Source organism: Danio rerio, chromosome 21 (assembly GCF_052040795.2).
Source record: "Danio rerio strain M-AB ecotype USA chromosome 21, GRCz13ab, whole genome shotgun sequence".
In the NCBI taxonomy this organism is placed as follows: domain Eukaryota; kingdom Metazoa; phylum Chordata; class Actinopteri; order Cypriniformes; family Danionidae; genus Danio; species Danio rerio.
The window spans coordinates 10,344,030-10,362,500 of NC_141041.1; the positions used below are offsets into that span (position 1 = coordinate 10,344,030).

The 18,471-nt window shown below is 41.1% G+C and overlaps 2 protein-coding genes across 2 annotated transcripts; both read right to left on the reverse strand.

Moving 5' to 3' along the window:
* Positions 1-235: 235 nt before the first annotated feature.
* Positions 236-2,322, reverse strand: LOC147831816 (uncharacterized). The gene has a single exon (XM_087302022.1). It carries the CDS (start codon positions 2,301-2,303, stop codon positions 1,482-1,484), a length of 822 nt encoding a protein of 273 aa, XP_087158148.1. The 5' UTR covers positions 2,304-2,322; the 3' UTR covers positions 236-1,481.
* A 2,116-nt stretch (positions 2,323-4,438) lies between these two features.
* On the reverse strand, positions 4,439-6,578 carry LOC147831817 (chemokine XC receptor 1-like). The gene has a single exon (XM_087302012.1). The coding sequence runs from the start codon at positions 6,576-6,578 to the stop codon at positions 5,718-5,720; it is 861 nt and encodes a 286-aa protein (XP_087158138.1). The 3' UTR covers positions 4,439-5,717.
* Positions 6,579-18,471: the final 11,893 nt, after the last annotated feature.

Genomic DNA, 18,471 nt, shown 5'->3' on the forward strand with positions numbered 1-18,471 from the left:
TAATAGAAACACTCTCCCTCTCATTTGTAGCTATTAATACTGCCTTATTTCCATTTTTGGTAAAAGATTGCAGAAGATAATTTGACCAGAAATGTAGTTTTTATCATCATGCTGATAACTTTTTAATCGCTCAGTAGAACTACAGTTAGAACCGCTGTGGTAAAAACCCATTCTTATAATTGGTTCATGTTGATCAGGGTTGGAGCTGAACTCTGTAGGAAGGTAGATCTCCAGGAACAGGGTTGAGCACCCCTGGATTAGGGCATAGGGATGAGCCCTTCTGAATGGAATCCACCCTGTGTATATCCTAATTTATAGGCATTTACCAATCCACAAAATAAGCTAGCAATGTGCAAAAGAAATTACATAAAAGCTGACATTTCTCAATTCCAGGTATGCTTGCACTCTTAATATAAAATAAAATGTATTAAAAAGTAAGAGTTGAAGAAAAAGATGTTTGTGCAATATGGAAAATAAGCAACTAAAAAATTCAGTTAATACCAGGTTTATACCTTAATTCAGTTTATAACCTTATACCAGGGTATAAAGCTGTGGTCACACTGCACTTTTCTCCTCCTAGACTTCCATTCATATGCATGCGAATGGGTCAGACAGGAAATGCAAGCTCATGGGACAAGTTTCACGGTTTGCTGCGTTGGAAAGTTCAAGCTTGGTGAACTCTGACCTGCCAAATCGCACCACATGATTGCGTGAAACCAATCGAAGATCAAAACTTGACCCCTCTGTACAGAAAGTTAAAACATAGACCAATCGCTCGCTTCCAATTGGAACCTACCCAGCATATATACGTGTGGGTGTTTATCAATGCAGAAAATAGGTCACACAAAATCAGCCAGCAATGTGCAAAAATGTATATAAAAGCAGGTATGCCTTCACCCTTATTATGGAATAACATTTATTAAATAATACAATTTGAGGTACGATATGTTTGTTGAACAAGGGAAAAAAGTCAACTAAATAATTCAGTCAACAATAGGAGGGTAGCACTAGTTCTTCGATTCTGTTTTAATTACAATAGACGGTATAAATCTGCAAGTTCATATTAAGGGTGCTATTTTTGGATTGGGACAGAGGGAATGCAAAACATTTTCAAAGGCACGCATGGACGCTACTAGACTTGACAACTCTGGAAACATAAACAGGTGTTATTTAAATCATGTGACAGAACATTCATATTTCAAAACATATAGACCATTAAAGCTAACAAGACGGGTGACGATAGGGAATTTGTGAACAGTTGGAAACGCTGATGCGTTTAGAATGTAAACACCGGACAGCCTTTCAGCCGATCAGGTATTAAGAAAGGAATTGTCAAATGTCAGAACACAAATTCTTCACGTACATAAAATGAAATCACATCTTGAGTGAATACAAGATCTGTAGCGAGTAAAATTCAGCAGTAGAAATATTCCAACAAGGTAGTCGCATACATTAACAAGAAAATATTAACATTTTAGATATTAGGCACAAAGGCAAGAAAGCTTCCCAATGCGGTGCAGATAAAGAACAGGCTGAACAAAACCGGCCAGCACATAACAAATCAAACCAGTGATCCAAAGAGCGTAAATATTACGGGTTGTTAGTATGATAACCAGTCCTGTGATGGTAAACGGAACATAAGTGATAGTCATGGTCACAGTAAATATTAGAATTATTAAAAATGCTCTTCTCTTCATGGAGTTTTCTGCTTTCTCTCTCATTCTCTCTCCTGGTCCTGACTGCTTCAGAGTTCTGAGAACAGCCACAAGACAAAACAACTGGATAGGGAGGAATAAGAAATACTGCAGCGATAAGAAAGCTTTATCTGTTTGGCCTTTATATAAGCAACATAAACAGGCTCCAATAGTCATCATCCAGGCCACCGCACAGCAGATCACTCTATATCTGAGAGGTTTGTACTTCAGGAAAGTTACAGGATGAACCACTGCCACGTAACGCTCAACACACATCAGACACTGAAACAGCGGTCGACCCGTGAAGACCAGTCCTAGTAAAAACAGTGGCAATATCTTCATTCTTGAAAAGCAGATTGACACGATAAAAAACAAACAATTTAAAGCATTACCAAGCTCACAAACAGACAGATTGAGATTTAGAAACTCTGAAGCAAGTTCACTTGATCCTGTGAAGATGAGCCATATAACATAGGAGTGCGTAGGAAAACCAAATAGGATGTTTATGATGTACATACACATTGTTGAAATGTCCGTTAGTCCAATGGACACAGTTGTGGAGTTTGTAAATATTTCATGTGTGGTAAAGTTCACAGTTGAGTTGTTCATCTCCTCTTTGTGTTCTCAGCTCCAACTAACATTTAAGATTGCAGCTGATTATGGACAAAGAAAAGTATAAATGAAGTAATTCTGACTGAATGAACTTAACACAAGTAAAAAAAAAAAAAAAAAATATATATATATATATATATATATATATATATATATATATATATATATATATATATATATATATATATATATAATAAATAAATTAGTAAGCACAGTACATTCGGTCTGTTAGTAATCAAGTGAGCTATCCAACATGATTTAATGACTTAAAATCTGAATTCAGAAGAATTTATTTCAATTTAAACTCCACAAATAAATGCAAAATAATTTTATAGTAAATAAATAAATACATTTTAAAAAAGCAACTCATCACCTGAAGAATGAATATCTGGTCTCTGGATGTGTATAAATCTCCGTGTTGTGTTTGACTCCAGTGCTGTCACAAGGATTATTGCTATTGGCTTTATCTACTGCTCATCAAATAAAAACACATTTTGATATGCAAATATTTAAAGTTCAAAAAGTGCAGCTCTATACATAAAATATCAACTTAAACTGTTCTACTTTACTAATACAAAATTATTGTGTAACTTTGTATTATGATGTGAATAGAATTCAAAGTAAATATTTAAAGATTTATTCTTTATTCATCAGACCAAGTCAGTGCGTGTCACACACATAACCTGATATTCAAATTGAGTGCTCAGCAATACAAAATTATGACACCTTTAAAAAAAATTATATCTTTGTTATGGTAGGATGTCAAGTTTGAATGGGAAAAGTGACACCAGGTCAAACCAGAAACTCATAAAACCATTTAAATACCTGTTAAATACAACAGAATATGTTGCTGCATATTAACTATAAAAAGGTACACTATTCTAAACAACAAATTACGGAAGCATTAAAATAACCAATTTTACCATAACATTTTATCATAACCAAACTTTTTTTTTTTTTTTTTTTTTTTGCTATCTCGACATAACCATTTATATTCTCGTGATTTCGACATAACAAAAAGTTATGTCGTGATCACGACTTAATTTTCTTGCAATCTTACAAACGTTATTATTGACGTAACCTAATGTTCCAGACAAATCCTCGCATGCTGTTTTAAGTCATTATAAGTGAGATGTTATTTAAAAGCGATCCATATTGTATTTAACACAGTAGAAGCTAAAGAAATAGAAATTAATACCTTGCGTTCTGTTCATCCATGTACTTAGACCTGTATCAGTTTTCATATCAGAGACTATTAAACATGCACCATTGTGTGACAATTTAAATAACACTAAAACAAGACTTGCAAAAGCATGCTTGCAAGATAACTAACAGACCTCACCTCCCTCCATTTTAATCAGGTTTTCCTTTGGTACACTCTCTCTCAGTGCAAAAATAAAGTCCATCCTGATGTATGATTTAAAACTTGATGACTAAAAACACAAACACAACATGTAAGGATTTGTCACAACACATCATGAGAAAAAAAAAACATTGTCATGTCAAGATAATGAAAAAATAAGTTGTAATTGCAAACAAACAATTTTTGTTTATGTCGAGATCAGGAGAAAATGAAAGTTTGTTATGTAATGATAATGAAAAAATAACTCATTATTATAAGAGAATCTTATTGTTGAGATCACAAAAAATAGCACTATTATCGTGAACAAAATGTTTGGTTATGTCGAGATTACAAGAAAATAAAAGGTTGTCATGTCAAGATAACAAAAAAGTCATTATCGTAAGAACATCTTATTGTTATGTGGAAATCACAAGAAAATTAAGTCGTTATAGAAAACAAACAACTATTGGTTATGTCGAGATCACAAGAAAATAAATGGTTATGTCAAGATAATGAAAAAATAAGTCATTATCATAAGAACATTTTATTATGTGGCAATCACAAGAAAAGTAAGACGTTATTGCAAACAAACAACCTTTGGTTATGTCGAGATCACGAGAAAATAAGTGAAGTTTATTCATAACCAAATTTTAAGAGGATCACGTGCTTATGATTGTTCGCAGCTGTTCCAACTTTAGCTAATGACTGATTATCCTATCAGACGATCCTTAACTCACTATAAACAACCAGACTTTTCTCATCTCAATATCTTCGTCTTGAAGACAAAACTTTTGGTTATGTCAAGATCAAGAGAAAATAAATGGTTGTTATGTCAAGATAATGAAAAAATACGTAATTGTTGTAAGAACAAGTTATTGTTATGTCGAGATCACAGGAAAATTAAATCATTATCGCGAACAAAACTTTTGGTAATGTCGAGATCATGAGAAAATAATTGCTTATATCAGGATAACAAAAAAATAAGTCATTATCATAAGAACATCTTATGTCGCGATCACAAGAAAATTAAGTCAGTACTGCGAACAGACAATTTTTGGTTATGTCGAGATCACGAGAAAACAAAAGGGTTATATCAAGATAACAAAAAATAACTAATTATCATAAGAATATCTTATTGTTATGTGGCAATCACAAGAAAAGACGTTATTGCAAACAAACAACCTTTGGTTATGTTGAGATCACGAGAAAATAAATGGTTATGTCAAAATAATGAAAAAATACGTAATTGTTGTAAGTTATGTCGAGATCACAGGAAAATAAAGTCATTATTGCGAACAAAACTTTTGGTAATGTCGAGATCATGAGAAAATAAATGGTTGTTTTGTTAAGAAAACAAAAAAAGGCATTATCTTAAGAACATCTTATTGTTATGTGGAGGTCACAAGAAAATTGAAAAGTCGTTAATCGCAAACAAACAAACTGAAAGAACAACTTAATTTTCTTGTGATCTTGACATAACAATAAGTTGTTCTTTCAGTAATGACTTATTTTTTCCTTGTCTTGACATGACAACCTTTTATTTTCCTGTGATCTCAACATAACAATAAGATGTTCTTACGATAATTACTTATTTTTTCATTATCTTGACATAACCATTTATTTTCTCTTGATCTTGACATAACCAAAAGTTTTGTCCACGGAAACGACTTAATTTTCTTGTAATCTTGACATAACAAGAAGTCATTTCCGTGAACAAAACTTTTGGTTATGTCAAGATCAAGAGAAAATAAATAGTTGTTAAAGATAATGTCAAGATAATGAAAATGAAAAAGATAATGAAAAAATAAGTAATTATCGCAAGAACATCTTATTATTATGTCAAGATCACAGGAAAAGCTGTTATCACAAATAAACAACTTTTGTTTATGTAAAGATCACGAGAAAATAAATGGTTGTTATGTCTAGATAATTAAAAAATAAGTTATCACGAGAAAACAACTTTTTGTCATATCAAGATAACAAGAGAATAATTTTAGTTATGTTGAGATCACGAGAAAATGAAAGAGAGAGAAATAATATTTGAATGCATGGCCTCTTGAACTTGAACTTCATTTATTCTGAGGTAATGGAGAGGAGAAAAGACAAAGGCAGGTGAGTTTTCCAGTGCGGTGCAGATAAAGAACAGGCTGAACAAAACCACACAGTACAAAACAAGTCAAACCAACGACATAGTGTGCAGGATTGAAAATTCCAGTCACAATGGAAAAAAATCCTACAGCGTTAAATGGGACATATGTGATAACCATGCTTATAGTAGTTATTAAAATCAGATTAAATGCTCTTCTTTTTCTGTGGTTTTCCTCTTTCTCTCTCTTTCGCTCTCCTGGTCCTGACTGCTTCAGCGCTCTGAGAACAGCCACAAGACAAAACAACTGGATGGAGAGAAAGAGGATGAACTGCATTGACATAAACCATACATGTACAAATTTGTGTTTGACCATAGTATACATGCAACACAAACAAGCGCCAAGTGTGAATATCCAGGCCACAGCACAGCAGATCACTCTATATCTGAGAGATTTGTACTTTAGGAAGGTTACAGGATGAACCACTGCCAGGTAACGCTCGACACACATCAGACACTGAAACAGAGGACGACCAGTAGTGACAAGTCCTGCTAAAAACATTTTCAACTCCAATAAAAATGAAAACCACTCTGACAGAAAAAACATCAAACAATCCAACGAGAAACCGGCATCAGAAATGGAGAGATTGAGGTTGAAGAACTCTGAAGCTACCCCACTTCCAGCTCCTGTGACGATGAGCCAAATTACATAGCAATGTGTAGGAAAACCAACCACAAAACTAAAGATGTGCATACAAAAATTCAGTGTGTCCACAACCCCAAATAAATGACTTGTGGAGTTTGGAGAAGCTTCAGGTGTGAAGTTCATTGTAGAGTAATTCATCTCATGCATTTTGGGTTGTCTTTTCAGCAACTGAGAAAAGATACACAAGCCATGTAATTTACACTAAACTAAAATTAAATAAACAAATATCATTTAAAACAAATATTAAATTACCTGTATATGGCTTTATAAATTCAGTATTATCTCTCATGATTTACTTTGTTTTTATAAACACATTGAGATTATCTATGCGAATCAAGACATTCAATAAAAAAGTTAATCACCTAAAGAGTGACTGTCCGGTCTCCCTGGATGTGTTTTACAGACTGATTTCACTACTGCATCAAGAACAAATGTGCTAGAAGTCATTTACTACAGCTCACATAAAACACCACATATGCAAATAAATAAAATAAACAAAATAAAAGCTTCAAATATATTACATATGTGGTTGTTCACAAAGGCACACAATATGCACTAATGAAATGTCTTTAGTGTGTTTACATTGCACAGCAAAGCACAAAGAGCATCCTTGCTCCCTTCAGCCTGATCACTCAGAAATGAAGTTTCAAGAGTTCACACTTAGATATTGCTTGACAGCTGAAAGCAGGTTTGGCATGCTGTCCCGGGAGAGAACCCTGAGCTCGGAGATAGTTGAGCCCAGGGCTCCCGCCAGGTCCATTGAGCATATGAGGGGAGTACGAGATCAGGTGGTTCTCGAGAGCTCCCCTTTTTGTAAAGGAGAAAAGGAGGAGAAAGGGGTGGATGGGGGGTTTCTTCGGAAAACGAAGATAAGGGAGTAATGTCTAGCTAGGCTACTTATAGTGGGTTAGGATAGATCTGATTGGCTAACTAATGAGTGTAGATAGGTGGCCAGCTGCTGTCAATTATATCACATGCTCCTCTCGAAATTAGTTTAAAAACTTCACTTCAAGAGTTCACACTTAGATATTGCTTGACAGCTGAAAGCAGGTTTGGCATGCTGTCCCGGGAGAGAACCCTGAGCTCGGAGATAGTTGAGCCCAGGGCTCCCGCCAGGTCCATAGAGCATGTGAGGGGAGTACGAGATCAGGTGGTTCTCGAGAGCTCCCCAAATGCATGAAGCTCGGGACAGCAGCCGTGTATTCGAAGAAACTCCCCAAAAGGCTTGAAATGCTATATCCGGCTGCTGGATATAGTTATTTGAAAAAGAAAAGGTAAAGAGGGCTCCTTTGGAGCAAAGGGTGAAACAGGTTCCTGCGGGAACCCGAGCAGAGTTGGCTTGGGCTGTGAATACTCCTGCTGGAGTAGAGACTCGGGGAGACCCCTGCGGGGGTCAGAGCCATGGGGTGGGCGGGAATCCTGCTGGAGTCATTACAAGGGAAGGGGAGTGAAGGACTCCGGCTGGAGAGGGGGGTGAAGGGGGGCAGGGGGGGCGGGGACTCCAAAGGAGAAATTTGCTCGAGGAACACTCCTTGCGGAGATTGAGCTGGGAGGTGGCAGCACTATATATAATTATATATTTATATGAAACATATAGATATATAAATATATAATGGGGTAATCTAGGGCCTTAGGGGGGCGTTTTTACTGACTCTTGCGAGAGTCGAAGCTCTTGGCTCTCCTGCGGGAGAGAGAGCTGTATGTGCCATCTCCAGCTGGAGTCGGGAAAAGGAATGGTCGGTGAAGCCCCAGCTGAAGGGGGAAATGGCAGTTGGGCGATGACCCCTGCGGGGGTCCGGTGCTCGGGATTAACTCCGCGGGAGTTAGAGCTTGAGGGTGACAGCACTATATATAAATATATATTTATATGCGTGGGTGCATATATATATACATATATATAAATAAATTTAAAAAATAAAAGATAAGTGTGAGAAATAAACAAAAATAAACAAATAAAAGCTAGGGCCGGGGAGGGTCGGTGACATGACTCGTGTCACAGCTCGGGGTTGGGTGAGCTATTTAGCTGCTCCAGTAGGAGTCGGGAAAGATGAGGGGGAGGTGAAGACTTCTTACTGTAGGGTGACGGGCGGTATAGGTGCTCTGGGGTTGTTCCTGCGGGAACAGAGCGTGAGGGTGACAGCACTATATATAAACTCATATTTATATGCGTGGGTGCATATAGATATAAATTTATATAAATAAAATCAAACAGAGAGAAAAATAGATAGTGCTATACTATATGTCATTATGGAATGACATAATATAAAAAGCTAAGGCCAGGGCAGTGAGATGATTCCTGCGAGAATCGAAGCTCGGGGTAACGCCCCTGCGGGGGCCAGAGCCATGGGGGGGGCGGGGTCCTACAGAAGTTAGAAAAGTTGGGGGGCAGTGAAATCTTCTGTGGCAGCGGCCGGGGGGGGGCGGGGGTGACAAGGGGGCCTGGGCAGGGAGAGAACTCCTACTGGAGTTAGGTGAGTGAAAAGGGGGAGAAGGCTGAGTGCAAATCAGCTGGAAGGAAGAAAGGAAGCTAGATGGCTGGGTCATGCCCGCGCCCTTGGGAGACTGGGTAGTTCCTCTGCCCTCGGGAAGCTGGTATGGTTGGGTCGTATTCTCTCCCTGGACTAGGCCCATGCCCTTGGCCGCTGGGATTACTGCGTCTGCTGGTGAGGGTCCTCTGAGCTTCCCTGAGATGGCTGTGGCTGCGTCAGATATAAGATTTGAAGGCGTCGGGAGACTACTTTCCTAGTGTTTGTATGTGTTGTTACGATAGCCCTTGTGTGCTGCTGTGGTGGTGGCTCCAATTCTGAATGAGTGACTGGATTATGAATCTGGTGGGAAGCCTGAATGGTCCTATGACTTTAAGGTGTTATGAAACCAAAAATGTTATTGAACGGAATGTGTGGATGTGTTGAGCAGTGAGAAACTGATGAGGTGTTCTGGGGTAACTTAAAATGTATAAATGAATGCTGACGCAAATTGTGTATGCTGTGGTTATGGGATTATCATCTTAAAAGGAGAGATGGAGTCAGCTGCGGCTCTGCTTCTGATACCAGTTTCTGAAAATAAAGCAAAAGAGAGTCAGCGATTTCCTATGCAACTAGGAACATGTACAGCAGTATTTTTTTTATTTTTTTTTTTTCAGAATGTATTGACGATATTGCCCGTTAGAAGCGCATTGGCGGCCCCGATAATATACCCCACGAAGGGGGCAGCATCTGTGTAAAAAGGATATACTGAGGATGAAATTGGATAGCTAATAAATGAATGGCTTCTATTCCAGCGCTTAAGGAAGGAAGCATAAGCAGGTCGCATGCTTTAAGCGCTACCTGATGGTTACGAACCTTTATGAATTTCATTTCTGTTAAACCAGGAGTCACCAAATATGGTACCGATGGGCACCAGATAGCTCACGAGGCTCTCGTGTGTTGCTCACAGGCCTGTTCTAAAATAGCTCACCATAACACCACTTACAAGTAAGCTTTCTCTAATATAGAAGTAATCATTTAAAAATGTAAATATTTGCAAAGATAAATAAAATAGTGCTGCACGTTGATATTAATTACGGGGTATTTCCTTACCCTGTTAAATCATTGTTGGTAACTTTGAGAGAATCATAACATGATCGGTGACTACACCTGGATGAATATTATTCATTATTAAAAATAACCAAAAACTTAAATTATAATTATAAGTAAATTGAGCAATTTGTTATTTGAGAAGTGTTTATCCAACTGGTAGCCCTCCACGTTAATCGGTGCCCGAAAGTAGCTCTTAGTTTCAGAGGTTAGTGACTCCCGTGTTAAACGCTAAAGACAACATTTTGAAGAAAGCTGAAAACCTGTAACCATTGACTTTCACAGGAAGGAAATAAATAATAAGGAAGTCAATGCGGCTGTCCGTAGTGCCCAGCCACAATTCATGACACTTCGTATTCTGCCGCGCCGCGGAGCGCTATTTGTATAATTGATTAGTTTATTTGATAAAGTATGAATGCTTGAGTCTGGTGTGCATTAATCTACTATTCTCTGTCGTAAGTGCGTCGCGTCACCGCGCCGTCGGCGCCTCTGGTGCGCGACGCCCTTCAGGCAGAGTTTGTTACGGCCGAGATCGGATTTAGATCATTTCTCTTCTATTCCGGAGATTGCTGCTGCGAGATGAAATAGGTGAGTGACGAAAAGGCATCCCTGCGGGATAATGCGCATGTGTGTTTGATGTTCTAGATGGAGAGCAGTTTATGCTTAGCGTGATATTTTTCTTCCAGAATATAAAAGGGGACTGATTGTCGATTTATTCAAGTAGCTTATTAATGCTTGAAATTATATCACTCCAAATTGATGCTTAAGAATTCTATAGAAGTGCTTAAGCCGGAGGTTCTTCCGCAATGAGAATTCAAATATTAGAAAACCGGTCACTAGTTTAGCTGGGGGATATTAGGGAGAGAGAAATGGGAACTTGTAGGTGAATTATGTGCAAACACCGTAGTTATTGGCGAAATCCAGCGGATCGTTTCTAAGCATAAATGTGTGGGCTACTTCTGCATCCGAATGTTAAACGGACTACGAAATGTAATTGTGACCTCCGATTGCCAGAAATCGGGTGGCAGGTGTAATGTTGATTGCAACCGAGCGCTGCAGCCGTCTAGATTAGAGAGATTGCTTGGTTTATAACGTGATAATTTAAGCATATTCATCAGGTAGAATCATGCTGTTAAAGCTGAAAAAGGCAGAATTATGAGGAGATGAAAGAGCCGTTATTAGACATTTTAGAAACGTTCTAATGTCCATTTCAGTAGGGCTGGTATGGATGTGCTTAACAGGGAATTGCTCTGTGATTTCTGGTGTAGTGTTGGTGGACGGCTAGTGAGGTTGTGGGAAGGGAGCGCCGAGATCGGCTGTGCTTCAGTAGACGAAACCTGGAATGAGAAATTCAGAAAATTAGGTCAGTTACAAACGTAATTCAGTAAAAGCATAAACATATTGACAAAAGTCGACAAGTAATTTCTATTTTATAATAGAAAATAATCAGCAGTAGCTGCGAGCTTGTAAAAATGAGAGGGGGAAAAAGCAATGATACGCAAGGTAGAGGGGCGGGGTGCGTAGGTGGTAAGGATCGCTGAAAGAGGAGGACTGGAGTGTGCACTGGAATCGGGAGCTGCAGGATGGAAGAGGTGAGGTGGGATTCCCAAGAGTTGCTTTATTGTCCGGGAGATTGGTTTTATCCGTGTTTAGAATTATGATTGCTGCAATATGTCCAAATCCAATATTGCTTTTTAATCCTTTCCTTGATTCTCCGGGGAGGCGGAGAGATTGCGGGTTTAATGTCTGTTTAGGATAGGGGGTGTGGCAGGAGCGTGTTATGTCCTGGGGGTGGCGGTGAAGACGTGGATTCGCAAGTGTTTTGGGTTTAATGCAGCGGCTTTGAATTATGGTCCCGGCGTCTAGGAGTTTAGAGGAGTTCAGTGACAGTCGTTGTTGGATATGAGTGACACATGATGATGCTGGAGAAGGTACGTAGCGGAGCTGGGGATTGCATTGTGATCAGGCTGGAGTGGATAGGCCTACGGCCTCTCGTTGGAGCCTCGGTCTCGAGCTGACTTTCATGCTGGGCTGGTTGTTGTTAAGACGGGGCTGGTGTTTCAGGGAGCCCGGAGCTTTCTTTCTTGTATGTAGCTGCGCTGATGCTGTTGTGATCTCCGCCGCCGTCGCTGTTGTTGTTGTTTTTGTCATTTTTTGTAGTTGCTGACGATGGTATTAAAGGTGGTGTGGTATTGTAGTTGAAGAATAGTAGGAGATGTGGAGGATCCGTTTTGTCCGTGAGTAACTTTTGGAGGAGCTAGAGCGGACCTGTCGTTTGTTTCTTCGGAAAACGAAGATAAGGGAGTAATGTCTAGCTAGGCTACTTATAGTGGGTTAGGATAGATCTGATTGGCTAACTAATGAGTGTAGATAGGTGGCCAGCTGCTGTCAATTATATCACGTGCTCCTCTCGAAATTAGTTTAAAAACTTCACTTAAAGTTTAACAACTTTTTTTTTTAATCCCACCAGGAGCAATTACACTAGGGTAGTAGCATTTCATGATACAACAAACACATAAAGAGACAAATCACTTACAAACAGAATTAAAAAACACAATCCAGCATGCTTCATAATATCTTCATAAATAGTACTAAAAACACAGGAAAGACCCATATGTTAACAATTTAAAATGTTGCTAAAATGTAAGGTTGTAAAGCCTTATTGCCTCAGGAACAAAGGTAAATTTATATCTGTTAGAAGAGCATCTGATGCTTCTAAACCTTCTTCCAGAGGGCAACAGAACAAAAACGGCTTCAGAGGATGAGAGTCATCTCCTATCACACTTTGAGTTTTCCATAAATTTTCTGTTCGTGTAACTCTGCTAGTCTTCGCAGAAGTAAACCAAAAATCTTGGAGAAAGTCTTGACAGTCTCTAACAGAAAGTGAGGAGAACCAGCATAAAAAGGAAAAGCTTAAGATACTCTTGATATAGTTGGTAGACAAAGTTCTTATTATGTTTTTTTTTTTTTGCACAGAAAGAGGCCTACAAATGTATTCAATTCAATTAATCTTTATTTCTATAGCGCTTTTACAATGTTAATTGTGTCAAAGCAGCTTAACACAAAAGTTCTAGCAAACTGAAATTAAAACAGTCCAGTTTTCAGAGGAGAAGTTCAGTTTAGTGTAGTTTAATTTTCATTGCTGAAAGTCCAAACACTGAAGATCTAATCCATCGACGCGCAGCTCCACAAGTCCCAAACTAAGCAAGCCAGTGGCGACCTTGATGATTCATCAAGGAACAATATAGCGCTTTTCTAGACCCTCAAACCGCTTTACACATCCACCACCAGTGTGCAGCATCCACCTGGATGACATGACGGCGGCCATATTGCGCCAGACTGCACACCACTGTTGTGATGAGTCAGAAGGCATTGAATCCATTTGCAAGCTTTATTAAGAGCACACATACAAACAAACACAAAGGGGCAATCCAGGAGACAGAACGTGGGACAGGCAAAAGTTCAAAGGCAGGCAGATATCTTACTGGTCAGAATAACAGGCTGGAGATCAGGGGCAGGCAGATGTCTTTCGTAATCGTAGAACAAGCACAGGGTCAGAAACACAGATCAGTCCGAAGCAGGGAGTATGGAACGCTCAGAAATGACAGCCAGGCAAATCAAGACTTCGCAACGAACCGGAGCGTGAGTGTGGTATATATACACGAGAGCTGATGAGTTGCACCTGGACCGTAATCAGTGCCAGGTAGCAGGGCTTATGGGATTTTGAGTCCGTGAGTCGAATCAGAATTCTGGCGATGGTTCCCTCTGGTGGTGCACAAGAGGGTTGGCATCGCCCTCATTTACAACAGAACCCCCCTCCTGCGAGCGGCTCCTGAAGCGAGAAGGCACCTGACGCCGGGGTCTACCGCGCTGTCGGGGGCTGGTTTCTCTGGGAACCTTTGATGAAACTCTTCCGTGAGAGTTGGGTCTAGAATATCTCTAGCATTCACCCAGGACCGTTCCTCTGGACCGTACCCTTCCCAGTCCACCAGATATTGGAGGGCGCCACCCCGACGTCGAGAGTCCAGCACTTCTCGAACGAGGTAAGCTTCCTCGCCCTCGATCATGACAGGTGGAGGGGTCCTGGTTTCCGATTCCTCCTCAACCGCCTCCTCTCGTGGACCACCAGCGGGTTTGAGTAATGACATGTGGAAAGTAGGAGAAATACGATAATGATTAGGCAAGGCTAAGCGAAAAGACACTGGAGTAATCTGGCGTACAATTTTGAATGGCCCTACATACCTGGGACTGAGTTTGCGGCAGGGCAATCTCAGACGAAGGTCTCGTGTTGACAACCACACCCACTGCCCCGGTTGATACGTGGGTCCCTGGCGTCGGTGACGGTTCGCCTGAATCTCTCTCCTCCTGACTGCCCTCATGAGATGTCTGTGAGCCTGGTTCCAGACATCCTCACTCCGCTGCAGCCAATCCGTGACAGCAGGTAACTCAGTGGGTTCTCCGGACCATGGAAACAGGGGTGGTTGGTAGCCAAGAATACATTTGAATGGCGTAATACCCGTGGCTGGCTTTATTAATGAATTTTGTGCATATTCTGCCCACATCAGATAGCGACTCCAGTCGTGCTGTTGCTGATGACAGTAGGAACGTAGAAATCGAATGACTTCTTGATTCATACGTTCAGTTTGGCCGTTGGATTGAGGATGGTACCCTGAGGTGAGACTAACATTAATATTTAGATTTTTACAGAGAGCGGACCATACCCGGGAAGTGAATTGGGATCCCCTGTCTGAGACGATATCATCAGGTAAGCCAAACATTCGAAATACATGATTGCACAGGGCTTCTGCGGTTTCAAAGGCAGAGGGCAATTTGGGCAACGGTATTAGGCGACAAGCCTTGGAGAAACGATCAACCACCGTGAGAATGACTGTGTTGTTCTGGGAAACAGGGAGATCCGTAATGAAGTCCACCGCTATATGGGACCAGGGCCGTTGCGGAACCGGTAGCGGTTGTAACAGGCCAGCAGGGGTTTGGTGAGATGCCTTCGTGCTTTGGCAAATTTTACATTTCTGAACATAATTAATTACATCCTTCGTGAGGGACGGCCACCAGAAACAGGCTTTGACTAACTCCAAAGTTGCAGTGATGCCTGGATGCCCCGAACTGGGAGTGTCATGAATATGGGTCAGTAATCTGGTACGTATGTTATTGGGTACAAAAATCAGGTGATTCGGACAGTCTACTGGAGGGTTGTTTTCTCGGTTGGCCTCTTGGATCTCGGTAAGTATGTCCCACTGTACTGGAGCCACTAGTAAGTTCGTAGGAGTAATGGTTTCATCACTAATTGGGGTTTTATCCTCTGATAGCCTGGATAGTGCATCTGCCTTACTGTTTTTACTCCCTGGTCTATAGGTGACAATGAAGTCGAATCTGGTGAAGAACAAAGCCCAACGAGCTTGTCTGGGATTTAGACGTTTGGCTGAGCGAAGATATTCCAGATTCTTGTGGTCAGTTAATATGGTGAATTGCTGACTAGCCCCCTCCAGCCAGTGTCTCCATTCTTCCAGGGCTAATTTCATTGCCAGTAATTCGCGATTTCCCACATCATAGTTTCGTTCTGCGCTGGTCAATTTACGGGAGAAGAAGGCACATGGATACATTTTGGATGGTTGACCCTGACGTTGAGATAACACAGCACCGACTCCTGTGTTGGATGCATCCACTTCCACAATGAAAGGTAGGTCTGGGTTGGGATGACGGAGAATAGGAGCTGTGGTGAATTGAGTCTTCAGATTGCTAAATGCTTGGCGTGCTTCAGAGGACCAGGATAGTTTGTGGGAATTTCGTTTGGTCATGGCTGTTAATGGTGCGGCTATTGAACTAAAGCCTCTGATAAACCGTCTATAGAAGTTGGCAAAACCTAGAAATCGTTGCAACTCCTTGAGATTCTGGGGTAACGGCCATCGTTGAACTGCCTGTACCTTCGTATCATCCATGGTAATCCCTTCTGCACTGATGACGTATCCCAAAAAGGCGATCTGTGTCTGGTGAAATTCACACTTCTCTAATTTGGCGTACAGACGATGTTGAATCATGCGTTGCAACACCATACGTACATGTTCAACATGTTCCTTCATCGTGTTTGAATATATGAGGATGTCGTCGATGTAAATGATGACCCAGCGATCCAGCATATCCCGAAAGACATCGTTCATAAAAGATTGGAACACGGATGGACAGTTTGACAGGCCGAAGGGCATTACCGTGTACTCATAGTGCCCCCTAGTGGTGGAAAACGCGGTCTTCCACTCGTCACCAGCACGGATTCTGACAAGGTTATATGCACTGCGAAGATCAAGCTTGGTATAATATCTAGCCTTTCTTAATTGTTCCAGGGCAGGAGGTACGAGGGGTAATGGATAGCGGAATTTTACGGTGATTTCATTGAGCCCTCGGTAATCAATACAGGGACGTAAACTGCCATCTTTCTTCTTTACAAAGAAGAATCCAGCTGAAGCAGGAGATGTAGAAGGTCGGATGAAACCCTTGGCCAATTCCTCGTCGATATATTCAGACATTGCCTTGTGCTCAGGTTGTGACAGAGGGAATATTCGACCCGTTGGAGGACTTGAACCTGGAATTAACTCAATAGCACAATCACTTGGTCGATGTGGGGGAAGTTGAGTAGCTTTTTGTTTGCTAAAAGCTTCATGTAAGTCATGATACTCAATGGGGATTAGTTCATCAACGAGTTCAGGTAACACATTGGTGGTTCGTAATGGAATTTTGTGAATGGGCTGGATGCACTGTTTCATGCATGACTCACTCCACTGCAATATCTGTCCGTCCCTCCAGGAGATATGAGGATCATGTCGCCTTAACCAGGGCAGTCCCAACACCAGTGGATGATTAACTGAATCAATAATGTAGAATTGCATTTCTTCAATGTGTAGAACACCAACTTGTAACTGTAGCTTATTCGTAATCATACGGATGCGTCCTTCACCCACAGGACGACCGTCTAGTGCTTCCACTGCAAGACAGGAATCATATGAGCTGAGAGATAGTTCGTGACATAAAGCAAATTTCTTAGATATAAAGTTTCCGGCAGATCCAGAGTCGACAAGAGCCGTAGTATTAATCATTCTTTTATCAAATTTAATAATCACAGGAATCAGTACACTGAAAAGTGCAGGAACATGGGAAGGACTCACCGATTGAACTGGTGTCTGAGGTCGTACGCTGCAGGTGGATTTCCTGTGCCCTGATTGACCGCAGTACAGGCATAGATGATTTTGCAATCGATGCATTCTTTCTTCATGGGTGAGACGTGTGAAACCCAGTTGCATGGGTTCATCAGGGGGCGTGTCACTTGAAACATGGAGCTGTGTGCGAGGATTTCTACGGCTGCGAATCAGATGATCAAGACGGATGGTAAGTTCAATGAGTTCGTTCAATTTCTTTCCTTCGTCACGGCAAGCCAATTCAGATTGTAGATTGGTATTCAGACCCCGTCTGAATAGTGTCTTCAGTGTATCCTCAACCCAGTTAGTTTGAGCGGCGAGAGTGCGAAATGACAGGGCGTATTCTGCAGCTGTGTTACGCCCCTGTGTAAGAGAAAGTAACTGCTCACCGGGACTTCTCCCATCTGCTGGGTGCTCGAACACTTCCCGAAATTGCTTGAGAAAAGTTTCAAATGTGGGATAGTTACATTCCTCCTCCTTCCATATCGCTGTAGCCCATTCCAGCGCTTTCCCCGTTAACAGGTTGCATACAAAAGCCACCCGACTAGAATCAGTGGGATATAATGCAGGTTGTTGGTTAACAAATAGTTTGCATTGCAATAAGAAGCCTTTGCAGCGAGAAGGTGACCCATCAAACTTTTCAGGAAAAGCTAATCGGGGACTTACGGTAGCCGGAGCATTGGAGACATGCGTTGGTTGAGAAGCTGTCATGGTAGCAGGCGGGGTAACTGCAGGATTCGGATGACGGAGTTGCTGCATAGCTCTCACCAGTTCCTCCGTGAGAGAAGTTAGATGGGTGAGTTGTTGATGATGGGTGGCTAACTGAGTGGCTTGAGCGGAAAGTTCAGTCGAGACTTGTGCTAAAGCTGCTGGATTCTGTAGTGGCGAAGTCTTCTGTTGTGATGAGTCAGAAGGCATTGAATCCATTTGCAAGCTTTATTAAGAGCACACATACAAACAAACACAAAGGGGCAATCCAGGAGACAGAACGTGGGACAGGCAAAAGTTCAAAGGCAGGCAGATATCTTACTGGTCAGAATAACAGGCTGGAGATCAGGGGCAGGCAGATGTCTTTCGTAATCGTAGAACAAGCACAGGGTCAGAAACACAGATCAGTCCGAAGCAGGGAGTATGGAACGCTCAGAAATGACAGCCAGGCAAATCAAGACTTCGCAACGAACCGGAGCGTGAGTGTGGTATATATACACGAGAGCTGATGAGTTGCACCTGGACCGTAATCAGTGCCAGGTA

Excerpts from the sequence above, each read along its gene's own strand:
- LOC147831816 (XM_087302022.1), bottom strand. The coding sequence starts at position 2,303 with ATGAACAACTCAACTGTGAACTTTACCACACATGAAATATTTACAAAC.
- LOC147831817 (XM_087302012.1), bottom strand. The coding sequence starts at position 6,578 with ATGAATTACTCTACAATGAACTTCACACCTGAAGCTTCTCCAAACTCC.